This window comes from Scheffersomyces xylosifermentans, assembly GCF_036884685.1.
Source record: "Scheffersomyces xylosifermentans strain CBS 12540 chromosome Unknown RJT20scaffold_7, whole genome shotgun sequence".
Taxonomy (NCBI): Eukaryota; Fungi; Ascomycota; class Pichiomycetes; order Serinales; family Debaryomycetaceae; genus Scheffersomyces; species Scheffersomyces xylosifermentans.
In genome coordinates this window covers 992,782-1,019,018 of record NW_027042945.1, presented here as the reverse complement: position 1 = coordinate 1,019,018, position 26,237 = coordinate 992,782, and the positions used below count along the sequence as shown (strand labels likewise).

At 40.9% G+C, this 26,237-nt stretch overlaps 9 protein-coding genes across 9 annotated transcripts; 3 read left to right on the top strand and 6 right to left on the bottom strand. All coding sequences in view use genetic code 12, as the record gives it.

The window, feature by feature from the left end:
• Nucleotides 1-220: 220 nt before the first annotated feature.
• On the bottom strand, nucleotides 221-1,351 carry RPL11 (60S ribosomal protein uL5). The gene is made up of 2 exons (XM_064917798.1): nucleotides 1,291-1,351; nucleotides 221-817 (listed from the first exon to the last, which is right to left on the bottom strand). The coding sequence occupies exons 1-2, from the start codon at nucleotides 1,291-1,293 to the stop codon at nucleotides 296-298; spliced, it is 525 nt and encodes a 174-aa protein (XP_064772598.1). The 5' UTR covers nucleotides 1,294-1,351; the 3' UTR covers nucleotides 221-295.
• Nucleotides 1,352-2,102: 751 nt separating this feature from the next.
• Nucleotides 2,103-2,951, bottom strand: PRE2 (proteasome core particle subunit beta 5; the record flags this gene model as incomplete). The annotated part of the gene is made up of 1 exon (XM_064921773.1): nucleotides 2,103-2,951. The coding sequence occupies one exon, from the start codon at nucleotides 2,949-2,951 to the stop codon at nucleotides 2,103-2,105; it is 849 nt and encodes a 282-aa protein (XP_064772597.1).
• A 675-nt stretch (nucleotides 2,952-3,626) lies between these two features.
• Nucleotides 3,627-8,118, bottom strand: FHL1 (Fhl1p). The gene has a single exon (XM_064917797.1). It carries the CDS (start codon nucleotides 7,771-7,773, stop codon nucleotides 3,721-3,723), a length of 4,053 nt encoding a protein of 1,350 aa, XP_064772596.1. The 5' UTR covers nucleotides 7,774-8,118; the 3' UTR covers nucleotides 3,627-3,720.
• Nucleotides 8,119-8,317: 199 nt separating this feature from the next.
• SPR1 (Spr1p) lies at nucleotides 8,318-10,784 on the top strand (the record flags this gene model as incomplete). The annotated part of the gene is made up of 2 exons (XM_064919868.1): nucleotides 8,318-9,668; nucleotides 10,210-10,784. The coding sequence occupies 2 exons, from the start codon at nucleotides 8,318-8,320 to the stop codon at nucleotides 10,782-10,784; spliced, it is 1,926 nt and encodes a 641-aa protein (XP_064772595.1).
• Nucleotides 10,785-12,845: 2,061 nt separating this feature from the next.
• LTE1 (mitotic regulator) lies at nucleotides 12,846-18,355 on the top strand. The gene has a single exon (XM_064917796.1). It carries the CDS (start codon nucleotides 13,272-13,274, stop codon nucleotides 18,198-18,200), a length of 4,929 nt encoding a protein of 1,642 aa, XP_064772594.1. The 5' UTR covers nucleotides 12,846-13,271; the 3' UTR covers nucleotides 18,201-18,355.
• Nucleotides 18,356-18,384: 29 nt separating this feature from the next.
• AMO2 (Amo2p) lies at nucleotides 18,385-20,593 on the bottom strand. Its single transcript, XM_064917795.1, has one exon. The coding sequence runs from the start codon at nucleotides 20,463-20,465 to the stop codon at nucleotides 18,474-18,476; it is 1,992 nt and encodes a 663-aa protein (XP_064772593.1). The 5' UTR covers nucleotides 20,466-20,593; the 3' UTR covers nucleotides 18,385-18,473.
• A 1,874-nt stretch (nucleotides 20,594-22,467) lies between these two features.
• PEX22 (Pex22p) lies at nucleotides 22,468-23,546 on the top strand. Its single transcript, XM_064920877.1, has one exon. It carries the CDS (start codon nucleotides 22,852-22,854, stop codon nucleotides 23,407-23,409), a length of 558 nt encoding a protein of 185 aa, XP_064772592.1. The 5' UTR covers nucleotides 22,468-22,851; the 3' UTR covers nucleotides 23,410-23,546.
• A 937-nt stretch (nucleotides 23,547-24,483) lies between these two features.
• On the bottom strand, nucleotides 24,484-25,605 carry FRP3 (putative ammonium permease). Its single transcript, XM_064917794.1, has one exon. It carries the CDS (start codon nucleotides 25,516-25,518, stop codon nucleotides 24,685-24,687), a length of 834 nt encoding a protein of 277 aa, XP_064772591.1. The 5' UTR covers nucleotides 25,519-25,605; the 3' UTR covers nucleotides 24,484-24,684.
• Nucleotides 25,606-25,633: 28 nt separating this feature from the next.
• On the bottom strand, nucleotides 25,634-26,174 carry RJT20DRAFT_58986 (uncharacterized protein). Its single transcript, XM_064920876.1, has one exon. The coding sequence runs from the start codon at nucleotides 26,029-26,031 to the stop codon at nucleotides 25,750-25,752; it is 282 nt and encodes a 93-aa protein (XP_064772590.1). The 5' UTR covers nucleotides 26,032-26,174; the 3' UTR covers nucleotides 25,634-25,749.
• Nucleotides 26,175-26,237: the final 63 nt, after the last annotated feature.

The window sequence follows — 26,237 nt, the reverse complement described above, 5'->3', positions numbered from 1 at the left end:
GCATTTACGATATTGCCGTAGGCTCGTCGATTGGTTAACATTTTACCCACTACTTGCATTATCTTTATTAATAAGAAGTAGTGAGTATAGAACACATATTCTAACACGACCAGTGATTCCTCAAGTTCCTCTTGAAATTGCAAATTAGGTATATGATACGGTCTGTAAGTTCTTTCTCTTTTATTTCTTCAACATTTCTACACTTATTTTGCATCCTACATTTTTTCTTTCAAAGACGTTAATGATAGTTATTAAAATATTATATATGGAAATTTTAAATTACACCTTAACTAGCTTATTTGTCCAAGACATCAGCATCGTATCTTTGCTTGAACCAAGCAATAGTGTCCTCCTTGTTGGTCTTGTGGTTGTTACCAATAACACCTCTAGCTCTCTTTCTTCTGGCAACTCTGGCACCGGCTCTACCCATAACAACGTAGAAGTCCATACCGTAAATACCGATACCTGGGTCGTACTTGATACCCAAGTCAATGTGCTCTTCGATACCGAAACCGAAGTTACCGGTAGCAGAGAAGTTCTTGGTCTTCAATTGGTATTCCTTGACCTTTAAACCTCTCTCCAAGATTTCCTCAGCCTTTGGACCTCTGATGGTAACGTGGACAGCGATCTTTTCGTTTCTTCTGATACCGAAGGTTCTGACAGTGTATCTAGCCTTGGATTGAACTGGGGTTTGACCAGACAATTGTTCCAAGACCTTAGAAGCTCTGGTCAATCTGTCACCGGATTCACCGACACAGATGTTCAAGACCAACTTCTCGATATGCAAATCACGCATAGTGTTTTGAGCTTTAGCAGACTAAAGAAAGTTAGTATTAATATTCCACTGAATCTTTTCACAGCAACCGAGATGAGCTTTTGGTAAATCGACTATATTGAACATGTATGGTACTCATAACAATGTACCTCATACGAAACGTTCTGGTATTTGAAAATTTTACTACATTATCTATGATGTGACTTTTAGATTGATATTAAAGCTTTAGATGAGTTAACTTCTTCGATGGTATTTTTGGACTGATTAATGAGTACTTTACTGAAGTATGCTCGGGGCCCTTAAAGGACTTATGTTAATTCGTCATGCAATTCTTTTTATTAACAATTTTTTTAATGTCGATATTCTTCAACAATTTTCATTTCGTGATGGATATCTAATGGAATTCAATTCTCTCTATTTCTCTTGATGGATTCTTAATTCGACACGTCTACATTTCAATTTCGTCTCATTACTGATCTCCCACAACTTTGCTGATTTACACCATCTTCACATACCATTTTGGCTATTTGTTTATTACTGTACAACAGGAGAAACCTTTCAAAAGAATATTGAAGTGTCTCTTTTTTACTACTATTCTAAAAATTTTTCAGACCCATCATAGTGAGCATTTGTTAGGTGCGACCGTTAACTATGGGAGAGTTACATGTAGGAGTACTCTTGTTTTGTATACCACACGACGCATTATGGTGATATTGATTGATCACGTGTGATTACTATTTTATTAGGGTTCAGACCTAATGATGTACTTCGTACTTGCACCCAATTCATATGGTTATGTAGTTAGATGTTCTCGTATTGTATGCGGTAGGAATATTGTGTGCTGGTAGGTTAGTAAGTACGAGGCTCGCCAGATAAGAAATAAGGATCCGTTGAAATGTTATATTCTCTTTAACCTTACTCGAAGTAAATGGTGAATGGAGAAAGCTACGATGAAAAGTATGAATTGTTAGACTTTATCTTTCTTGGAATGAAACATAGCTTTTAATAGCTATGATTCTTTTGGTGCTGGAACATCCTAGGAAGTGATGGTGGCTCACTGTCTTCTGTATTGATCTTTTCGCAGCATTTTATAGAATTCAGTGTTCCATATATAGATTGATTTCGTATACGATTACGGGAGGAATCGAGAGGAATCCGCAGGTTTCACTGTACTTAAACAATCAACTTATCTCATCGTTTGTTAATGCTCAACCTGCTCCAAAAATGCCATTTTCTGGGTTGATTTCTAGTCTCTCCTTGACTTTCTACATATCCACATGGCAGTTTCTTGTTTCATCATTTTAATATTATACGTATCTACTCTATCCTAACCGTCAACATTATTGAACGATTGCTCTTTCTCCTTGATGTCCCAGAAGATGTCTCCCACGTTGTGGTTACCGTGGTAAACCCATCCGGTCTCAGTGACATGGTACAAGTTTATAGAACCACCGGAGTATGCATCTCTGTGAGTTGCGGCCAAGATACTTCTCTTACCCAAGTACAAGGCTTCTTCTACAGTTAAGTCCCACTTGTATTCAGAGTCTAACACACCGTATGCGAAAGTCTGACCAGAACCTACACAGAAGATGTCTCCCTTCAATCTGGTTCCATCGGAATCCACATAGTAGATAGTAGGACCCTCTTTCTTGGTATATCCACAGACCATAGTACCCATAGACAATCCCATGCCCTTGTATTCATACACCAAGTTACCCAAGATTTTGGATGCTGCTGCAACCGAGATTCTCTCCTTCTCCCTCAACTCATGCAATCTACACTGCGTACCTAACCAGGTTTCCCAGTACTGACAATCGGCAGCACCACCAGCCATGGTACCTAACAAGAATGGGTTGATTCTGATGACTTTGTTGACGGTCTGAGAAGCAATCCAATTTCCGGCAGTAGCTCTGGAATCGACTGCTACAACAATACCTTCCTTGAATCTGAATGCCAATGTCGTCGTACCATGGGCAATTTTGATTTTACAGTCTGGATTCGAGGCATCGTCAGTGTGTGCTCTCAAGAAGTCTGTAGGTTGTGAGATAGGCGGAACTTGAATAGATGGTGCTAGTTCCAATTGATGTCCAGAGGCAAACTCAGATTGGACAGCGTTTATCTCATTAAGCACCGACGATGAGTTGGCGTGTGTGAATTTGTTGGCAATTGTGTTCATATTGTGTTATAATATATTTCAATGAATTGTGTGCCTGTTATTTATGATGATTTGTGTTCAATGACAATGTAATATGGCTGTTGCAACTGATAGACCAGTCACTATTCGAAGTTGTAAATACCACAATCAATGTTATCAATAACTGATATGAAAGGTTCAATCAATGACTTTTTTTTTAAGAGTAATAAACTAGAAGTAAATCCTGTCCACTAATACCTTCAAACTACTGCAAAATACAACAAATTGATGCAATTGACCTTTACTCTTCTTCCATGTGTTTGCCGTTGATAGTCTTCTATGTGAGATCGCCACCATTTGGATTATGGTAGTTGGTGCGTGCGAGAACCAAGTAGGTGGGTACTTAAAGACGTGTGTTTACCAGATTGCAAAAAGAAGTGGAGGGTAGTGCTTGGAAGGTTATGTTATAGTAGTTTTATAAAGCAGGTTGAGATAGAAGGTGTAGTTATGACGTCGGACGTCAAGAAGGCGATTGGAAGTCGGCTTTTGATATTTGTTCCTGATTTAGGAAATTCTAATACACCAATTACTGTTCCATTGTCTGTAGTACTATATGGTGAGGGCAGAAGAATTTGAAGAATAACTTACAGATCAACTAATCACACATCGAATTCCAAAGAACACTACTCTTTCAATAAATGATAATATACATTAATTATACAAGTTTCTATATAAATCAGGCTCCATGGTATAAAATGATGAACAAGAACTAAATTTTCGCTAATATACATCCTTTTCTATTTTGTGATGCTCATTCAGTCTTGATGATCTTTCTAGCATTTTCGCTGTCGTTGTTGTCGTCAGGAAATTCTCTTTTGTTATTCTCACCTGAACCAGGTACTGCAGCCGTAGCTGCAGCTGTAGCAGACGTAGCAGACTCCGAGTTGAAGTTGGGTCTTAATCCTGGCTTGTTAGATAGAAACGTTGGAGGTCTGGATAAACTTCCAGCAGGTTTCCCAAACAGCTGTGGCCTTGATAACGAAGATGCGATATTGGGTGGACGTCCCATAGAGTCCGATTTGTAGCTAGGTGGTCTAGATAAACCAGCTCCAAAACTTGGTTTGGATAAGGAAGGTGCTGTAGGCGAGCTAAAACCTGCAGTTGAAGCTGGGGCCGCTGTTGCTGGTACGTCTATAATGCTTGGAGAAGGTCGGGGAGCTGTCGGTGGTGCAGCTAATACTGAGGACACAGACGGAGATGGCTTTGATTCTTCTTGAGCTGGCGCATCAGAAACATTGACAGCATGTGGTACAGGCTTCGCTTGTGGAGCTGCTACCTGGGAAGTCGCAGGTTGTTTGAGCAGAGGGTTCTGGGGTGAACCATGTTCAACTTTTGGTACTGGTTGAGCAATTGGTCTTGTCTGTTGATGTGATGGAGATGCATTAGCAGGAGTTGCTGGAGATGGTGTAACAATTTGGCCAATCTGTGTTTTCGCAGGAGAAGAGACAGAAGAGGGAGGTGCTGGAGTTCCAGCTCTACTTGTAGGCCTAGAGGAATTGATTCCTTGCTTCTCTCTAATAGACTTGGTTAAAGCAATGTCCAAAATTTTGCTAACCTGTTGTGGGGCCTTTTCAACTAAGAAACTCAAAGCATTATCACCATAACCAGCCTTAGAACCGATAACATTAACCTGTGCAATTGTAGTGGCTAATGCCTTAGTAATAATGTCGGTGGTAGTTGCTTTATTATAAGACAAGTTCCTTGCCTTATATAAGGTGAATAATTCTTTTTGCAAGTATCCCAAGGATTTCTTCGTGTCCTGTGTCATTTCAGCCTTCAGCGAAGGTGTCTGCGATTGTACTGAAGAGGATGTTGGTGGTGGTGATTGAGAATTCGAAGGTGACCTGTTGGCAGCCAACTGGGCCTTAATGGTGGTGTTTGGTGGGAATGCTTGTCCAGTACCCAGGTTCGCCTTACTTCCAGTCTCTGCTTGGACCGTAGATTGTGGCTTAAAGTACATAGGTGCTTTTGAACCTATGTTTCCGTCTCTTCTTATTTCACTAGCCAATTCTGCAATGGTTTTCGGTTTTTGGTCACCGCTGCCAGCTCCAATCCCGGTCTGCTTATATGGAAGACCAACATACGGTGATTGTGGACTACGAACAGCAGTGTTGATTGGTAAACCATAAGGTGAAGAAAAGGATCTTCCTACAATGTTTTGTGTCATGGCTCTTTGAGTCTCTAATCTCTGTTTCTGTTTCAATTCTTCGGCTCTTATGGCAGCTTCTTTGGCCTTGGCTGCAGCCATTTCTTGCTGCTTTTTTCTAACCTTCTCTCTTTCGTTGATATAGAGTTCATCAACAGTATAGACCCATTCAATGCCCCTTTTGACAGTTCGCCTGAAAGTCTTCGTCAACTTAACATTATGGGCAATGGAGAATTGCCATCCATCGGGGCAATACTTATAGTAAGGATAAAATTCCTTTATAGCCTCGTTGATTTCGTTTATTGTAAGACCTCCCTTCCCGACATCTGATTTCAAAACTGTAGTGATCATTACCGGATATGAAATGTTAGGCTTAGATCTAAACTGATCGGGAATTTCATCTATGGTATAAACCCTCTTGTTTGGTTTCCTAGTTAGGTCGCGTCTTCTCTTCTGTTTGGGGAACTTTGAAGGCTCTTCATTAGTCTTAGGTACCCTGTAGTTGGCAAGATTTGCGGTAGGCTTTACTGTGATAGCTCTGAGAGGTGGGCGAGATCTTATAGCAGATGGTTCCGATGTTATAAGAGTTACTGGGACTTCCAACTTCGGTGGAGGAGGCCTTGGTGGCCCAACGGGAGTTACAATTGGGCTGAAAGGAGTGCCCTGACCCAATGGTAACACCGAACCAGAAATTCCACTCGACCCGGTTGCTAAATGAGATGCGGGACTCGTGGGAATGGTATTGTTTTGAGGTTTTCCTGCTCCATTAATGTATAATCTCGACGATGGAGGCTGTATGGAAGCAGGCTTACCCATTCTAGGAACAGCTGGTTTACCCATGAGTGGGGCATTACGAATGGATGGGGATATGTTTTGCAGACTAGGAGGAGAAGACGGTCCAGGTTTGTTGCCTGCAGCATTTTTCTTTTGGAGCTGTTGCTTTCTCTTCTTTTCTCGTTCCAATTTCTTTTTCTTTTCTTCCTTCTCTTTCATCAACTCCTGGTTGTGTGCATCAATCAATGGTGCGAGAGTGGCTATTTCTTGGTCTAGAATGGAAAGGTCCAAATCTATATCGCGTGTGTTGGTATCATTATCCATGGAGTCTTCATCTAAATTGACACCTTGCTCCATATTATGCTGCTTGACTAACCTGTCAATTTCGTCTTCTTCGTCTTCTATGGCCGATTCGGTATATTGTGCCAATTTTAATAAATTTTCTTCAAGGCCCATATCTTCGTTATCATGTTCATCTAAGAGCGACTGAATCTGAGAATCAAGGAGTTCCGAGTCTTCCTCATTTATAGCATCGATAGATGCCACTCCAAGCTCTTTCAATATGTCATTGATTTCATCATTGGCACTACTAGCCAACGACTTTCTTCTTGCATTCGATAATCTTCGTATTTTCAACAATGAATTTCTTCTACTGGTTGTTTGGGATTTAGATTCATTGAGTGGTTCTTCTCTTAATGGTTGTTTGCCTCTATTACTACTGATGCTATTCGTTCTTTGCTTCGTCTTTTCATTCTTTTCTTCCATTACTTCGACTTTTGCTGCTGGCTTTTTATCAACATCAACCTCGTCTACTGGGTTCATTACCTCATCGTCTTCTTTTTCCGGTTTCGAGTCCTTTTTGGGTGACTTCTTTGGTGTAGGCGATTTCGACGTACTATAAATATTTGATCTTAAGTTGATTGCATCAGTAGGATTAAACTGTTTACCAGAAGTTGCGTTGAATTCATGTTCCTCGCTTGGCTCAATAGAGGGTAGCACAAAGGAGAATGGTATATCCCCAATTTGCAACTTAGTTCCATCTGTTAACGGAACTGTCATTCCCTTTTCCACAAACAGATCATCCACGAACGCTCCGTTTCTGCCCAAAATTGATATTTCGAATCTCTGAGTCCCAAAATTGTAGAATATCTTTGCGTGTCGACGAGAAATTGCTTTCTTGGATGATAAATGGACATCTACGGCGTGGTGACTACTATGAAGTAGCTCGTCATTCGATTTACGTCCAAGAACCACTTGTAATGTTTGTACAAAGAATGTAAAATTATCAAAGTCCAAGCGGGCATATGCTGAGATTTTTGAAGACTCATCTGCATCATCTTGTTTGCTGGAGCTCCTGTCGAGTGCTGCTTCCAACGTTATCGGCACAAATGAAGCGTTACGTCTTATTTCTTTTTGAGCTGAAGAAAGCTCGCCTTTCAGGGATTTAGGTTGCCTTGGCTCGGGATTGGGAGACTGTGAATTGCTTACAGTACGATTATTGTGGTCTTCATCAGCGAATTCTGCTGTTGCTACTCTCGTCACCGGATGGTTAATTTTGTCCAAAGGATCCAAGTCCAATGCGCCTAAAGACTTCAAATTGAGTTCGTCATTTTCTGGGTTTTTACCCGATCCAAAGATGTTTTTACTTTCCGAGCGGTCTGAGCCTGTTCGGTTATCTAGAATGCTATTGAGTTCCTCGTCAATGCTTAATCCATGGATTTCCAGGATCTCATCGTGAGAATTGCTTGTTCCCGTTGCAGAACCGTCATCTTCAATGTTAAGCCGCAACGAGTCTTCTCTCGATAGCTGGTGATGGTTTCCATGCTGTGGCGACTGATTTTTCAGCAGCACAGCGCCGGAATCATCGCCTACCCTGCTCATCATGGGCTTGTCAATGAGTTGATGGTACACACTGTTTGTAGGGCGATGGGTCACTTTTGCAGCACCCACTGTTTTCTAGTCAAAACTGCGATTTTTGCGGCGGATCCAAGTCTAGTTTGCTCCCTCAGTGGTATAGATGTGCTGAAGCTGTCAAAAGACGATGTTTACTAACAATTAGTGGTGTTTATTACTGCTACCAGTTCTGTCTCTGTTTAATTAGCTGCCATAATCATCGCCATACAAAACGTTTTGTTATGTTTTTTTCCTTCATATTGCACGGGTCAAATTTTCTGACTGTCTGCAGGAGGGCGGCGGTTGCAGCCATAGCGGCAGAGGAGAGACGGGGAGGGAGATATGGGAGAGAGTTGTGGATTGAATTGATTTGGAAGAGAAGAAGGGAATGAGATGGAATTGGGGGGAAAATATTTATATTGGGTATAGATCGACTGGAAAGTTGAAAAAACTGGGGAAAAATACTGTTTGGGCCCTTTTGAGTTGTGTTGTTATCTGGTGCTGGATCTGAGAATTGTATTGTTGCAAAAGAATAATGCATTGGGTCCGTTTTTGCACCCTGTTGATAGTGGCTAGCGCTGTCCAGTGTCAATTGCAAAAAGACGCCGTAACACCAGAAAATCCCAGAATAGTCCAGAAAGAAGTTTATTATGAGGCAGCAGAGTTCGGCGAGTTTGAAGGGTACCAGTTCCCCGTATCCAATGCAAAGTTTGTCAACGAATCCGGTTCTGAGTCGTATCCACAAAGCACTAAGAAATTGTCCACAAATGAAAAAGTGTATGGCGTCAGTTTGGGCGGGTGGTTGGTAGCAGAGCCTTGGATAATGCCCAGTTTGTTTGATGATGTCTTCGTAATGACAGGCAAGCAGCCGGTAGATGAATACACGCTAGCGACAATATTGGGTAAAAACCGTACAAGAGAATACTTAGAGAATCATTGGAATACTTTCTACACTGAGCAAGACTTTAAGGAAATCAAAAGTCTTGGGCTAAATCTCGTAAGAATTCCCATTGGATATTGGGCTTTTGGACTCCTTCCAAATGACCCCTACGTTCATGGCCAGGAATTCTACTTGGATAGAGCCATTCTGTGGGCACGTTTGCATGGATTAAGAGTGATGTTGGACATTCATGGCATGCCTGGATCTCAAAACGGCTTTGACAACTCTGGTCAGAGAATTCAAACACCAGAATGGTTACAATTTGACTATAACATGCAATTGACCTACAAAGTGGTTGACTACGTGCTAACCAAGTATGGTCTGCAAAGTTTCAACGATGTTATCACTGATATTGAAATAGTAAACGAGCCATTTGGGCCGTTTATAGATGTCAACAAATTAGTACAATTCTATAAAGATACCTACGCTCTGTTCAACAGCAAACATCTTGGAACCACATTGGTATTTCAAGATGCCTTCTTGGGTCTTGGTTGGTGGAATTGGTTTCCTGGAAACATTACTCTTGATCATCACTTGTATGAGATATTCTCTCATAGTGAACTTGCCAGGAGTGTTGATCAACATATTTCCAGTATAGAGAGTCAAGGAAGAATCTTATCAAAGGAAACGCATCCCAGCATAGTAGGGGAATTCTCTGGAGCACTTACTGATTGTACAAGATACATTAATGGAGTTGGTAGAGGAGCAAGGTATGATGGTACTTATATATCAGATTGGGAAATTGGAAGCTGTGCTAACCACACTAATTTTCAAAGTTGGTCTAACCAGAAACGTGAAGAAACTAAGAAATTTTTACAAGCTGAATTTTACACTTTTGAAGAAAACAGCAATGGTTGGATATTCTGGTGCTACAAGACTGAAGATTCCATCGAATGGGATTTCAGAAGGTTAGCTCAGCTCAATATGCTTCCAAATCCTTTAACACGTCGCATCATTTCAAACAAAGATACCACCAATATGACATTCTATGCAGCAATGAGTGGAAGTAATCGCAGCTTTGACACTTACATCAACTCTCTTAACACTCAGTGGTACAAGATGATATATTGCTTTTCTCTTTCGCTTCTTCTTATACTTATTTCAAAATATATGTAAAATTGGTAGGAAATATGAAGTTTATTTTTAAACGCTTTCTCACGCTACTATATATACCACTAAATAGTCGTAATAACAACAGTTTCTTGGATTAACCATCGGACTATTCAATTAATACTCTAATAATTGCTAATGCCAAATATTTGACATAATGGATGCAAAAAAAATGACGGTTAACTTATCAAATTACAGCACGTGACTCCACACTCATCTCAATTTTTTTCAATAGCTATAAGATGAAAGAGAGAGAGAGAGAGAGAGATTATTAATGAACCCTATTACCTAGAACAGCACAACAAAATGGTATGTTTGCGGTACAGTTATCACTAGGGGGTAAATCTAAGGACTGAAACTAACAATTTAAAAGGCAGGAATCAAAAAGAAAACGTCTATACGAGACAAGACGGCAAAGAGATCGAATTTGGCTAGCAAGATTTCAGCATTCAAACAGGAATCTAGTATAAGTAACAATGAGGAATACCATGAAAACCCCATGTTGAAGTTGCTGAAAATCACCAAGAAGGAGAAACAGCAACAAAAATCGGCCGGGTTCAGTGAAAAATTAATGAGCAAGATCACATTCAACACAACAAGTAGCATAAGTAAATCAGCATCTAGAAGACGTAAGAGAAGGGAGAAGGAACAGCTCAAGCCTAAAATGGACGAATTATTGATGAATTTGCCCAGTGTCGATGGGACCAGTGAAATCTCGTCGAAGAATGTTACTACCACATTGAATAAGATACAAAGAAACGAGAGTAATTCTGGCTACGTCAAGTCCTCGAAGATTAACTTGAATCAACCAAACGCCGCAAAGGCCTCAGGTCTTAAAAAGATCTTGAAGGACGAAAACAAGAACTTTACCAATGTATTAAAAAACCCTGAATTCAGACAGTCGCCATTTAGCGCGTTAAAGAACGCCATCCAGCAAAACTTGCAGGGATAGAAGTGTAATATAGATTTTTCAGTTTATCGTCTATTCTTGCTCTGCAGGGAAAACCTGCTTTAAGAATTAGAGTTTTCGATATAGTTATTGTTGAATTGGGACGACCTAGAATAAATATAAGAATTTTCGGTTTCAGCGAATCACGTTGCCAATGTGACTGTATAGTGTCGTCAATTTTACCATATACCAGTATCAATTGGATACTATTGTCACAGGATAGACGAATTCCCCGCGTCTAAGTATAAACTGTGAACTAAATCCCACGTCAAACCTGCTCTACATCGAATAATATTACAACAAAGTGTAACATACAATGGCTTGTGCTGCACTCCGGATCAGCTACCATTTGAGCCGTGAGGTTGCAAGTACGAAATTACGACAGTTGAGCCGTATTTCACGGTAGGCCACCTACTACATAATTCAATGGGCATGGCCTGTGCTCTCAAGAAAGTAGTACTTCGTACATGTCGACATGTCGAATTCCGGTCGTGAATCAGAACCCTTTTTTGCTGGCTATCTTTACTTGGTTTCTGCTGGCTGACCATCTACATCGGTGCAAGCCACTGCATTGGCCATCTTTCAGTGCAAGCCACTGCTTTGGCAATGAAGGATCCACTCTACAACCGATTGACGCGCCACTTGGCCACTGCGTTGGATCATTCGTGACAGACTTCCTCGGGCTGAAAAAGAACATGTATAACGCATCCTCAAAGATTGAAAAAATGGACTCCAATTGGTAACGCGGATATTGGTCGTGGTGATTGGCGTTTGTGGAAAGGCGTATCGCGAAGGATCTTTAGGACAGTACCGGGCAAAGACAGGGGAGACAGGGGAAATGACAGGGGACAAGACAGCACGGATCAAGCCGGTAAGTCGGAAATGGTGAAAGTGGAATACTTGGAAACCGAGTTACTTGCAGGTAGGAGGTAAACGGTTTGATTGCAAAAACTCGCATGGCACAGGGATACGTTACGAAGACACAATTCAAGTGATGGAACTTCCCCTTCCAACTGATTGTAATTACAACCCAACCCCATGAAAGTGCTAGCCAGCAGTATCCGTTCCTCCCTCAAACATAATAAAAAATCACACTTTTTCCGTTGCCCTCGCTTTTCTTCTATACTACTGCCTCTTTACAACCTCTCTTACCTCATACCATACCCCATGTTGTCAACCTACAACAGAACCATAACCGACCGTTGAAATTGGTCACGTGATCTATAATTAAATACACGATTTCCGGGCGTTGCCCCAGACCGCGTTTTTTTGTCAACAAACCCAAAATCAAAACAAACAATTTTTTAACCGTGTGAGAAAATATCCCGCCTTTAATTTGCAGGATCTTTTCCTGCCTTAGACTAGTAACTGGAAGAAGCCAGCCAGCTCCAAGCCCCCAAACAGGCGTCAATGTTAGCACAGGAAGGCTGTTTCTTGGTCTCTTGGGCTTTTAGACTTAGGCTTTTAGCCTCTGGCTACCGGAGCCAGAATTCCGCAGCGACGGACAGTGTCGAAAAAATCCGGGATGATGCATTCGGTGTCCTATTTTTTTTTTTTTTCAATTGTAGGGCACCAGCACGAGTTCGACGGTACATTTCGTTGTATCGTGAATCGTGATTTGTGATTTGTGATTGTACTGCGTGAGATTTTCTTGCAATAGTCATGAAAACTACTGGGAGGTACGAAATTTATTGTAATCTGCAAAGGTTTCTTATTCTTTCTTTTCCTTTGTATTGATATTATTGATATTATTGGAATTATTGATATTATTATTATTATTATTATTATTATTATTATTGTTCATTTGTTAATACTGTTGTTTATATTATTCTTAGTATTGTTCATATTAATTTTGAAATATTAATTTTCCTCATTATCAGCGTTGTTATTATAGTTGTTATTGTTGTTATTGTTGTTGTTATTATTATTATTTCTTGACATTCGGTTTGTGAATTTGTGATTCTGATTCTGCTTCTGATCCCGAATCTTATTTATTCCTGTAATTGTTATTTCTTGTTCTTCGTACAAGATCGCAAGCACAGTTGTTATTAAAATTGTTATTATTATTAATATTAATATTAATATTAATATTGTTGATATTATTACCAGGGTCGTTCCGCTGTTGTGATTTTTTTTCGTTTGCTGTTGTTCCTTTGACGTTGTCTTTGGATATTACAAAAGATAGAACATACGAGAAGCTCCTCATCTACAAACCGTCGCCGAGACTTTCCAATAGTCATCCCTCGATATACTCGACGAAGAAACTCCCGTTATCATTGAGACCTTTACCGTCACCTCATATTCAATTCATTCTTGTCCTTTCAACATAAGATAAGACCTGTTATCCCATCGCTAGGCAAGCGCTAGTCAAATCCAATCGTTTAATCCGTTGAAACCTATCAAGACTTTGTACAGCCATACCATTAGCCACGAAACTGTCAGTGATACCACCATAATAATAATAATATAACAAACCCCACAACATCCAATATGGACAATTACATACTTTATACCAGCAGCGACGCTCTAGGGTGTCTGGAACCACCACTGCCTGCTGAAACCATGATCACCACAGCTCAACCCGAGGAATTCCCTCCACCAACCATTGGTGTTGATGACACCATTATCGATGGAATCGATGCAAACCTCATCGACGGAGCTTTTCTCGATGACGCCTTCCTCAACAGATTCCTGGTTGACTTTGATGGTAACATCGAAGCAAGAGCTAACCGCAGTAACTATAATAATACTTCCCTCATGTACAATCAACAACCGTCTTCGCTCCACAAAAGAAACATTCATCCCGAGTTCATCTACAACAAACATGACGAGTCCATTTTCGACGATGAAAGACTTTTTCCTTCTCTTCATCCATTTGGTAATGACAACGACGAATTGGTGAAGTTCGACACCAACAATCCAGAACTCATCAACCTGGCCACTTTGAAAGCACTTATAGTACAGTTGACTTCCCCTGAAGTTATAGACTACAACTTAATTTGTGACTTTTTCCTCACATACCGTATCTTTGTGAACGGAGAACAAGTAATGAAATTGCTTTTGACTCGTTTGATCTGGTCCTTGCAATATATAAATGCCGACGATGAGACAAACTCTACAGTGGGCAAGTTAGTCTTGCTTCGTACATTCGTGGTGCTAAGACACTGGATAATTAACTATTTCATTGACGACTTCGACTCAAACCCGGCATTATGCGATCTTTTCGCTACAACTATGAACAAGATAACAATAGAGTCCAATTTGGTGAGTAAGGATGTCGGAGAAGACGCCATGATGTTTGAAAAGAAGATTTTGGGAGATTTGAAGATCCATTGGTTAAATCTCGTCAACGAATTTTGGCTGTTGAGCGTAGACATAGAGACTCTTGTAGCCAATAGCAGTATAATGGGTTATCCTTTACCAAGTGATGTACCAGATACAAAGAAACTTTCGAAGTCCAATACCGAGATGTCCATACACACTAATCCTTCTTACAGACGTTCTGCAATGCTTTCATTGTACGACCAAAAGGCTCATCACAAGATTCTCATCTTCGATGCCTTAAACAGCGATGACGAAAATCCCCAGTTTTCAATTAATAACTTATTGTTATCACACCAGTCATCCAGAGGTTCTATAAACACTAAAATAAGAGAATTGCACATACATCAACAACTGAGAAGAATGAAATCATCGGTATCGAATTCCCTTAGCAATCAGTTACTTAAAACCTCTATGAGTTCTCCAGATATCGCTTTAGGTAGTCACAAAGAACAAAAGGAAAAGAAACCATTGTTGCTGACTTCTAGACATAACCATATGAATCTCAAGGACTCTTCATTATCATTGAAGAAAACAAGTAAGGAGAAAAAGGTCAGAAAGTTCAGTAATACTCACAGTAATAGCTCCAATGATGACAATGAAGATACCGAAACCAACAACAACAATGAAAACGAAAATGAAGTCGGCTCATCAATTATAATGAAGAGTAGCACAAACACTACCTCTAATTATGCTGCTAACAGAACAGCCTATGAGAGCGACAATGATACCGACAATACGGTGTACCAGCCAAACATCACTTCCAACAATCCGGATTCCGGCCGTTTTGAAAACGTCGGATTTTCTACCAATGGTAATATAAAGTTGCCTACATCAAAGGTAACAACAATTGTTCCACCGACACCCGTAAAAAAGATGGATTATGTTCTTAAATCAGGCCAGCAAAAGCTGCATCACATGAAAAGTTCGATTACAGGGTCGCCAACTAAAAAACTGAAAGAATCTCCCTTCGCTCGTCCTCCCAGCAAAAAATTCATAGTAGATGGTCCCGAGACTACAGAAGTGGTAAGAAAGAATTCAATTAAGAGACTAGTGGATGGCTGGAAAAAATCAATGAATCATTCAAAGACGTTTGCTACAAGGAGTAATCTTTCAGCTTCTCCATCGATGGCTGAATTAGCTGCTTCAGAACGTGCCGAAGAGTTGAATAAGTTGATTAATAATGCAGCCAGCATGATGTCCGAGGAGGAAAGCGCTTCAATAATTGGCAATAGAGTAGACATCTTAAGCGCCCGTATTATAGATGAATTGGAGTACTTGATCAGATATTATGTCAGAAACGATTCTGGTCCTGCCACAATTGCAGAGGGTGATTCACTGCAAGAGATTAGTCCTGATCTAGTAGCACAAGAAGATAGCAATGATGAATTTGTCGACGTAACAGCTGAAGAGGACAAGGGAGTTGATGTTGATTCAAATTCCATTGATGTGATGGGCTCTCCAGCCAAGAAGCCAAGAATATCAAGAGCAATTGAAACGAGAGCAGCCATGGTGGGAGAAATCGATGGATTACTGGATGATGATGACAGTGACATGGACATCAACGACTTGTCAGACTTGAACATAGTAAAGATTGACCAATTAATCAACATAGACGATAACACCAATGGCTCAAAAGCAAAGAATTTGAATTCAACGGATAACCTCCTTCGGGAGGCTCCATCGCAAGAGTCCTCCTTCCAACATCCAGCAAGCATCAACTGGAATGATGCGGGAAACTTGGATCTTGAGAATTCTGCTGCTAATGACGAAGATGAGAACGAAGGTGTGGATGGACATTTTACTTCCGAACCTTGCCAAACTCCAAAGATGGGCAAGTCCGGCTCTGAATATTTCGACGCCCCAAGTGATCCTGTTCCTCCCATTGCACAATATTCTAGTCAGTCCAACAACACTTTCGACACTTCCATTTCTACTCCCAGCAACTTAACTCAGTATGACGCAGATGTGGCAGAATTGGGCATTGCTTTGAGTCCTCAACAGAATAATCAGCCAAAGAAGGCTAAGCTCAAACGCATTTCCTTTGGAGATAAGAATAATGCAATTCCAGCTGTCAGAAGAATGTCCAATATGTCTAGAGGCTCTAACGGGTCAGTCTTCAAACGTGATTCTGTTAAGTCATATCTCAGTTACGACTCTGCATTTTCGATTTCAAATGGATCTCGGGGATCTGCTAAGAATGAACAGGAGGAAGACGAATTTGGCTTGAGAAAGAAAAATGGCTATCACGACTTAAGAGTTCTCGCTGGTAGTCCCAACGAACACAACAGTGCAGAGGAAAGAAAGTCTCTTGATCATCCTGTGAGAATTCAGACAACTTCTACCTCAATGGGCTCCTATGTGTCAAGATCCTCCTCGGTCCGCAAGAGTATACGTTTTAGTAATCTTTGTGCCTTAACAGAACTCCCATTTAGTAGTGGCTCCGAAGCTGTCTCTATTCTTGAGAAGCAAAACAATTCTATATTACAGACTGAATCGAGACTGTCCGATGACTTACACGATAGCTCTATTTTCTCTGTCGTGATGAAGAGCAAGAAGAATTCTGGGAAAACGACAGCAACAAACACAGGTGAAAATGGACGCTCTAGCACCACTTCTTCTGCTCACTCTGTAGCAATTCCAGGAATAAGCAATTACGTTCTTAAAGAATTAGCTGCAATTCCAGATGAATCGTTTCAATCAGAAAACCCTGTCGAACGTGCATTGAACAAATTGGAGGGCAAAAAGTCACAATTGAGACTTGCTGCCGCTGCTGCTGCTTCTTCTTCAAAAAGCAGCAGTAAAGATACAATGTCTACGCTTACACCTTCTAATGACGACAAAGGAAAGCAGCAAATCCAACGTTCTGTGGAAGACGATGATGATTATTTTGACTTGAAATTGGATAACACTGAAGATATCCTTAATCAAATTAATAATGCACAAACAGAAGATGCAATAGAATTCACTGATTTCGATATCACCCAGGAAGCACCTTTGACTCCAATCAAGAATAAGAAAGAAATGCTTTCTACTAAGCAAAACCCGATCACGTCAACTCCAAATAATGATAGTATTTTCTACATGAACCAATCGAACTTCAACAGTCGCTCAGCGACTCCAGACTTCCAGTCCCCAAAAACCATTTTAGAGAAATATTCTTTATCCTCAAATTTGTTGTCAGTTGAGCACGTAATGAATAATGGATCGCACATCTCATTTGTTTTGAGTATTGACTCAACTTCGTTAGCAACTCATTTCACCGTCATTGAAAAAGACATGTTGCAGGAGATTGATTGGAAGGAGTTAATCGAGTTGAAGTGGAACAAGGAGTTGACCCCTGTGAATAGTTGGTTGGAGATTATTGTTAATGACAACTACTATAACAAGAACAAAGGTGTGAATTTAGTAATTGCTAGATTCAACTTGATGGTGAATTGGGTCATTTCTGAGATTATATTAACAAAGGGGCAATCTGAGAGGATTAACATTATCTCAAGATTTATTCACATCGCGCAGAACTGCTATGTTTTGCAAAACTATTCGACCTTGATGCAAATCATTCTTGGGCTTACGTCAGAAAAAGTGCAATCATTGAGAGAAACTTGGAAGAATTTATCTCCTGGAGACATATTGATGCTTAAGAACTTAGAGGAATTAGCTTCTCCGTTGAAAAACTTCTTGAACATCAGGTTATGTATTAATCAAATGAAGCCCTCGAAGGGATGCATTCCTTTTGTCGGTTTATACCTTTCCGACTTAGTGTTTAACGCCGAAAGACCAACATTCATCAAGAAGAGGGACACCTCAAGGGACACCAGAATGACACTTACAAATCCAATCACTTTTTCTGCTCCAAGTTTCCCTGACGATGATACCGCTTCTTCAATCAACAGTAGAAATGAGAGCGAAAAGGTTATTAACTTCTCTAAATTTAGAACTTCGGTTCATATTGTGAAATCATTATCTCAGTGCATTGAGTGGTCGTCCAATTACAAGACAGAGGTCAATCCTGAGATTTTGTCTAAGTGTTTGTATATTAAGTCATTAGATGAGGAGGAGATGAACTTCTGCTTGGAATGCATTGAAGATGCCTAGAACTCAAAACTCATCTAATCACTATATTTAATTCTTTTCAGTTCATTAATATATATAATTTCTTGTAATATAATAGTTACAATAGGATTTTGCAGCCATATGTTGGTCCAAATCCAATGTAACTAACTTCATTATTGATTCGAAGTTCTTAATAGATGTTGGAGAGAGTTTCTTCTACTTTATGTTTCAAACAATAACAATTTATTAAATACTATATATGCATACCGATATAAAATAACCCCAATATTAACAATTTCTCTATCTCTTAGTGGGTTATATCTTAGTCTTGCAACAGGCACCTTCTGGTTGTTCACCAGTGAATAAGGTGGACTTGTTGAAGGATTGGTTAGCTTGTGGGAGATCTAAAGCTGGGTTCTTGTCAAAGAAGTTGAATGGAACCAATCTGATGTTGTGGATTTCAACAGGCATGACTGGGAAGTCCTCAACTCTTGGGATATGGGTGAAACCCAAAGTAGCCCAGACAACAATGTCCTCGTTTCTGACTGGGTCAACACCGTTAGCCCATTCACCAAGACCAGTGTCCTTTTGAGATTGGTTGGTGAATTCACCAGCTGCAAACAATTCGTGGTCTCTATACTTGGTGACCCAGACTTGTTCAGTAGCGAACTTGGCTCTCTTGACGTTGAAAGAGTCAGCATCGGCCAAAATCATTTGTCTGGCTGGCATGTCAATCTTGTATCCTACTGGAGTCTTAGAGACTGGGTTGATGACATTTTCGTTGATAATCTTACAGATTCTGTGAGTGAATGGAGATTGTTCGACGTGGCCAGCCTTTTCGACGAACTTTCTGTCAGTGACAAATCCAATACCGTATGGGTTCAACTTGTCTCTTGGCAACTTGAGGGTGTCATCATAGACGACAGAGTTCTTGTGGCCATCGACAGCTGGGTCGATTCTAAAGGACAAGATGTGCTGATGGTAAGCAGCCATGACGTTTGGTCCAACAATGGTACCCCATGGAACCTTGACGTTCTCATCAATAGGCATGGTAGACAAGATACCAGTAGCTCTGGCCTCAATGTCGATAGAACCGTCAGTTACAAACTTAACATTGACGACATACTCGTAGTTGGCGACAGTAGCAATGGTTTGGACAACAAACTCTCTCTTTCTGGCAACAACAGCGTTGTTAGTTCTGTAATTTACGTGCTTGTATAAGATACCAGAATCTTGCTCGTGCAAACAGATAGTGTTTGGAATAACGAATGGCTCACCGTTGGCGTGGATACCCATACCGTCCATGTACTTAATGACACCCAAACAGTCGCAACCCAAGTTCAAGTGGTTACCATTGGTACCGAAACCACAGTCACCCAAGTCGAAAGCTTGCTTTCTGTGGTATGGAGCTCTTGGGTCACCGTAAGGAACAGTCATTTCAGACAAAGCAATACGGTAGAAAACCTGTCTACCCTTGAAGTAAGCATCGTAGATAGCGAAACCTTCTCTAGCAGAGGCGGCAACTCTGAATTCCCATCCTTGCCATTTGATCTTGGAACCCTCAACAGAGAAAGATGGACCTTCTGGTTGAGTGATGTACAAAGGCTTGACGTCTCTGAAGACACTTTCACCGTTTAAGTCAGGGTGGTATTCAACAGCTGGAACTTCCTTCCATGGCAAAGTTGGGGTGACGGTGTCATCGAATCCACCTGGCAAGTAGTCAATTCTGACGAACTTCTTGGTGAAACATTCGAAGACTGGAGAGAACTTCAATGGTAAAGAGTAGTGGTTAGACTCAGTGTGTCCGTTACCGGCAAGGACATACATGAAGAATTGAACCAAAGGACGCTTCTCATTTGGATCGTCGGTAGCATAAATCCATGGATCGTTTCTGACGGTGTATCCTGGAGGTAACTTCAACTTCTCGATTTCAGCCTTGATGATAGGATGGTTGTTACAGTGAGCTTCCCATTCCATCATGTCATCTGGAAGAAGAGGACCACAGACACCCTTTGGCAACTTGGTCTTGGTGATAACATGTCCAACAGTGACGTTAACAAGAGCCTTGTTGAAGTCCAAGGTGTTGGTGTAGTAGTAAGCGTAGAACACTCTTGGGATTACTGGTAAAGGAAGACCGTGTTTCTCGGCTTCCAAGTACTTGATCATGTCCTTCTTTGGAGGATCGACTCTGTCGATCTGGACAAAGTGACAGTCGGCATCGGCACTGTGAGAGTCCTTGATCAACTTGGAAGTCAATCTGATCTCGTAGTCCTTGGCTGAGTCAAATGGATGGAGTGTAGGAGCCATTTTCTGGGTTTGAGGTGGTACTTGAAAGAAAGTGGTTCGACAGTACTGTTTTGGATACTGTTTCCTCTGACTTTCTCTTACTTACCGTCCGGATATTCCTGCTTTTATATCTACCAGACCCGTTTCAAACTACCCATGGTGCATCATAGCCAGAAGTGAAAAATCGCGATAGCGAATCTGTTTGAACTTCCCGATGCGGCAAGCGCTAGTCCTTGCCTGATTGGGAAGGTATACTCGGAAGAAGTGGAGGACTATGTACAGGCGATAAAGCGGGATGTGGATTAATAGGGTAATGGATGAGTGAGTGGACAGTGTAATTATTAGATACTGGATGGTATTATTAGGTGGTTAGGCGTTATTATTTGCGATGGGCATCTGGACAATATTAATTATTGGCTGAGTGTTTGCAGTGATATAGGCAGAACAGAATATTATTGGAGACGGTTTATTATGGGGACAATGTGCCTGAACTGGGGACTTATCGTGGAGTTATCGTGGGCTACATTCTTCTTTTTTGGGAGAATCGCTATCGCGATACGAGTGATAATGGTTGACTAATACAGATAACGGGAATCAGTCATCGGTAAATGGCACCAAGGATCCAGTAGGCACCAAGGATCCAGTTGCTGGATCTGGTTTTTGAACAGGAGGGGCCTGGGCATTGCTAGCCAACCCAGCGGATTACACATTCTGGGCTAACATCGGGGTGCCAGCTCTTTTAGGCAGTCTATGCCAATCATGAACTGGGTTGTTATTGGCCATAGTATTAAGGGCATTTGAGGTGGGGGAATGCGCTCTGGTGCAAATTTTCCAGTCGAAAATAGGAAATCCACTTGCGCACTTGAACTGAAGATTTATACACCACTAGTCTAATACCTATGGTAACTACCAATTAAGGCCATAATGCCCTAGGTTTGAAGAGGAGTTGCATACTAGATGCAAAACGCCAGATGGATATGCTAGCGACATACAAACGGAATGTTGTTTTCCCCACTTCATACCTGGCCTCACTAAAGTGCCTTGCGGTTGGCCAATAGAGGACTGAAATGGTCTGTTTTAGTAATATTCACTAGATTAATATCTGACTTCGAAACAAACCGAGTGAGCCGACACGAGCTCCCACCCATGAAAGATGCTGCTCTCTAGCCATTATTGGATATTTTCTAATCAAGGGTCGTCTTTTCGGCGGTATGAGCTTTGAACTGGAGTAACTACAGAGAGAGATCCAAAAATCATTCGGTTATCGATATTACTTAAGCGGTCCCGATATAGCATCTGAAATAGGTACACTTGTACTATTGGGATATGTGTCCCACACAGATCGATAGTTAGTGAGGTGAGAGGTGGCCACTTACATGTTTGTAAATGTGGAGAATACCGAAAACCCTGGCGGTCATCGACTAAGTGGCCATGTGTCTGGTAGCGCTGATAGATAGACTTTGTTAGTGAAATATTTTTGAAAGCAGCTGTCAGAAACGTTTTTGCAGTTGAGCTTTTGCAGCACTTTGGAGCACATCCATAACCTATCTGCTATTTCTTTCTCAATAGTAGCACTTGCTACACCGTAGGTTACCCTGGCTACATTGTTTATTGCTTGCTTCCAAATCGAAAGCCGCATTTAGTCATCCTTTCATCGCTCTCGTGGCAGTATACTTAAATTTCATTATTTCTTAACTTAACTTAGCTAAAACCTACTTACCTTCCTCTAATGTAATAACTATCGTACCTCTTCATAGATAACACGTATTCATGTTGTTTCTAAAACCACACTCTAACGCCTCTACCACCAGCAACTCCGAGCTCCATTTTCCATCCAGACCACCCGATTTCTCCTAGCTCATTCGAGTCCCAGCTAATAATCGTTCGATATTGTCACCTGTCTCATGTATTACCGAGAGGTCTCCGGTGGGCCGTTTTTACTGGTTTCTTGAAAACCTACCATGTCAATGTAGAAGTCTTGGAGAGCACTCAAACCTCTACGCTTTTTACACCCAATCGCACCTCCGTCAACCTCCCATCGCCCTCTCCTCTTATCTAAAGTCCACTCCTTCACCCTTATCGAGTAATATGTGGGGTTCCTACTCCCCGAGTGTGTCCATAACTTTTGTTGGGTCTGAAATTCGGTATTTCTGCCCGGTAGCAAAGTTCCGTAGGAGCGTTTTGGACGTCCAAGGCACGTGACCGTGTATCCTCGGTTGCTTTGCCCAAGACAACATTTTTTTCAGCTAGTGTTATATATTAAAGAATGTTAGGTGATTTTATTATCAAACCATTCGTTGATTAGGCATAGCAGGACTTATCGTCTGATAGGTAAGGACGTTTTGTTTCAAAACGTTGGAATCTTATATATAGCTAGATACACGCAGAAGTAGCGTTCCGAAGAAAAATGCCGGCGCCCAAAGTGAAAATGACTACGAGAGCCGGCAAGTTTTGGCTTGCGGCAGTGATTGCAACTTCGGTTGTTACCATCTCCTACAAGATCTATGAAAGATATGTCAGTGAAAGAGACCACGTAGTAACAGTAGACGATGGGGCTGATAGGAAGTTCCGCATATCCAAGAAATACCTCAACAAGTCCATAGCATTGACGTTGTCACATTCAATACTCAACCTGAAATTGCCGTTGAATGAAATCCTCATCAATGGCGAGAATATTATCTTCATATTACCACCAAACTTGCTGGAAGATGACTTGACCAGCAACTTGAAGTACTCGCATGTGGGAATAATCCCCAACTTCAAATTGTTGAAGTGCCTGAACATCCAGGGCTATGTCCAAATTTTGAAGAACTTGAAGCCCGACATGCTCTTGCTTTGCTCGGACGACTTGGGGTTGTCTTTTATGAACTTGTCCAAGGATTTGAATAACTTCATTAAGACCATTGTCAACTTGGACCAGAGCGACGATGATATCGACCTCAAGGTGCGTCCGATATTTTCGTAGCGAGGAATGTTATGAAGTCATGATTAGAATTATCGGTATATATAGGTTAATGAATGGATTGGTTCCCTTGTTGTGGTCGTAGGATTCTAGTAAATGTGGTTAAGTGTTATGAAATGTGGTATTTTGGTACTGGCAATGCAAATGACTATGGCGAAGTGGTAGCGCCGATCTATTATTGCCTAGTTAAAAGTATATCGACGTCGTATTGCCAGTGGTCAAATTCATAGTTGTGTGTCACAGAACGTAACCGAAGTCTTAATTGCTACTATAACTGCCTATGCCAATATTATCTTCATAGACTGCTTCAAGTCGGCGCGTAATGTCCGAATCGGTAACAATAAAGAGACTTTATCATCTGATTGTGTTAAGAATTCGCAGTAATTCGATTTCGGCCTTTCTTCATGTAAGATGAAGACGCAATGCCCAAAGAAGTGCTTAAGCATTTCTACATGATCTCGGGGATATCTATTGGGACAATTTTATCCAAAGACAGAATTAAGGTAATGAAAATTTTGAAGAATTTGTTTTCGTGCTGGAAGCTGGGGGCCACGTTAAACTCTCTATTGTATTCAATAACGTAGTCAAAAGTATGTGATATTGTATGACTAACTATATTGTTGCTTTATCTATACTTATCGGAGCGACGTCTCTTGATCATTTGAGCCTCCGTTTCGGTCAAAAACATCGAAGTTGTGCTTTACAGTACTGTTATTAAAAATAATTTGTGGCCATCGCCATAACTCTCTTTTGCATCAAATTTACAAAGTCCGCATCGGCATTTCTTGAGATGATGCTTTATTATTATTTGCTTTAGTTAAGTATTATTTAGATGGATCACAGTTGTCGAAATCGCATCTTAGCCTTTGTGTTTGCATCTTCGTCTATGTGAACGTAGTAGTTTTTATTTATTTTCTCGAACTTAGAGGTATGGCTTATGGACTTTTTTTTGAATTACAACATATTTTACATCTCCAACTGACAATACTTTGGACATCAAAGCAGAAGCTTGCTGTTTGCCTTACTTTCAGAGTATTTCTCTTGTCCTTCTTCCAATTCTAAGAACTACAGTTAATCGATATCATTACTATTTTAATATTAAATAAATATAGGGGGGGGGGGGATTTTTAAAAAAAAAACATTAGGGGGGTGGGGGGGACATCGTAAAAAAAATTGGGAACGTTACAAATAAATGGACATGAACTCCAGATCAATAGAGTTCGAGTATTCGTGTGTAGTTGTAGGATTTTGTAAGTCGTAGAAGACATACTGGTTAGTTTACTGAGCCTTTTGCTTTGGAGCTTGCAAGTCTGGCAATTGGATGGCCTTGACAGTGATGTAACTGTTTTGCTTGTTAGAAAGACCAGCATAAGCGTTGTACCAAGCAGCGAAAGCAGTCAAGATTCCGAAAACACCAGCAGCCTTTTTGATAGAAACACCGTCAGCCTTGAACTCAGCAATAGCCAAAAGCAAGAATGTTATGGAAAGCAAGAAGAAGATCGAGAAGAAGGCAACAGTAGATTTAAGCGTCATTAACATCATAAAGAATGTGAAAATGAACCAACCAACCAAGAAAATACCAACGGCATATCTTAATTGAGTGGTATCGTCACCGTAAGCAGCGACAATTCCGAAGGCGTCAACCTGGATAGCAGCCCAAGAGCCCCAGAAACCACCATAAGATGATAAAGCGACACCACCGAAAGTGTTACCAACGGCAATTTCGAACATACCAGCTACTAATTGAGCAGCACCACCATAGAAAAAGGCTAATCCTACAACGATGTTTGGAATGGTGACACCTCTGGCTTCACAGTTAATCAAGGATAACACGAAAGTGGTCAAGGCGAAAGCGGAAAGACCCAATGGAGCTGGGTTAGCAAAGTCATGCTTTGGTGGTGGGGATAAACCTGGGTTAAGAGAACCACCGAAAGCTTCGACCAACTCGGATCTCAAGTAACGCTCGTTACCGAAGGTGACATAGTCTCCTTCCGAGACGATCTTTGTGATTTTGTGGTGACCGGAGTCATCAGTTAATTGGACTGGATTGTTCTCGTCTTCAACGACGAACTTGTGCTCCTGAGGAATTTGGTTTTCTAAGTCGGCGGACATTGTATTAGGTATATACTGTGGTAAGATCTAGAACTAGCTTAGAATGAGACAGTATAAGGATGTCTAATGTCGATACAAAGAGTATTAAAGAAAGAGTCTGAAATATTTCGCAATTAAAAACGAAGACGGATGGCCAAATATATATAACAAGAAAATTGACTGAATGTCTGCCTACTCCGGATTCTACCTGACCTAACAGGAAGCCAAATTACCTTCCCAGCTAATGCTAGGTTAAATCCACAGATGGAATTTAACTTTGTGGAATGTCTTCATGCGCCTAAGCAAATTTGTAAATAGAAATAGAGAGTAGACAATTTTTGTTGAGCTGACTGTTTTTGAATTTTGTGTTTCTTTTGTGAGAAATAGCCCTGAACCACCGCATTCTGAGCTAGGGAGGAAGGACAAAAATGTTACAAAATACTGTTTTGCTGTGGTGGGGGCTGGGGGACAACACTGTGGAAATAGGTGGATAACGAGAATATGAAGGAAATAGACTCCAGTCTCCGCCGTCATTAAAGTCCGATACTGTGCAACTATGGGCCGGACGCGATGAAAATTTAAATTTTAGCTGGTGGATATTTTTTTTGTCATGGTTTTGTAGAGGTCATCGTAGCAGGTCAGCGGGGTCGGTCACAACTCGTGTCAGACATTTTCTCTTGAGTTTTTTTATTTATTTTTCCAACGGTATGGTGTGAGGTCTAGGAGTTTAGACGATCACG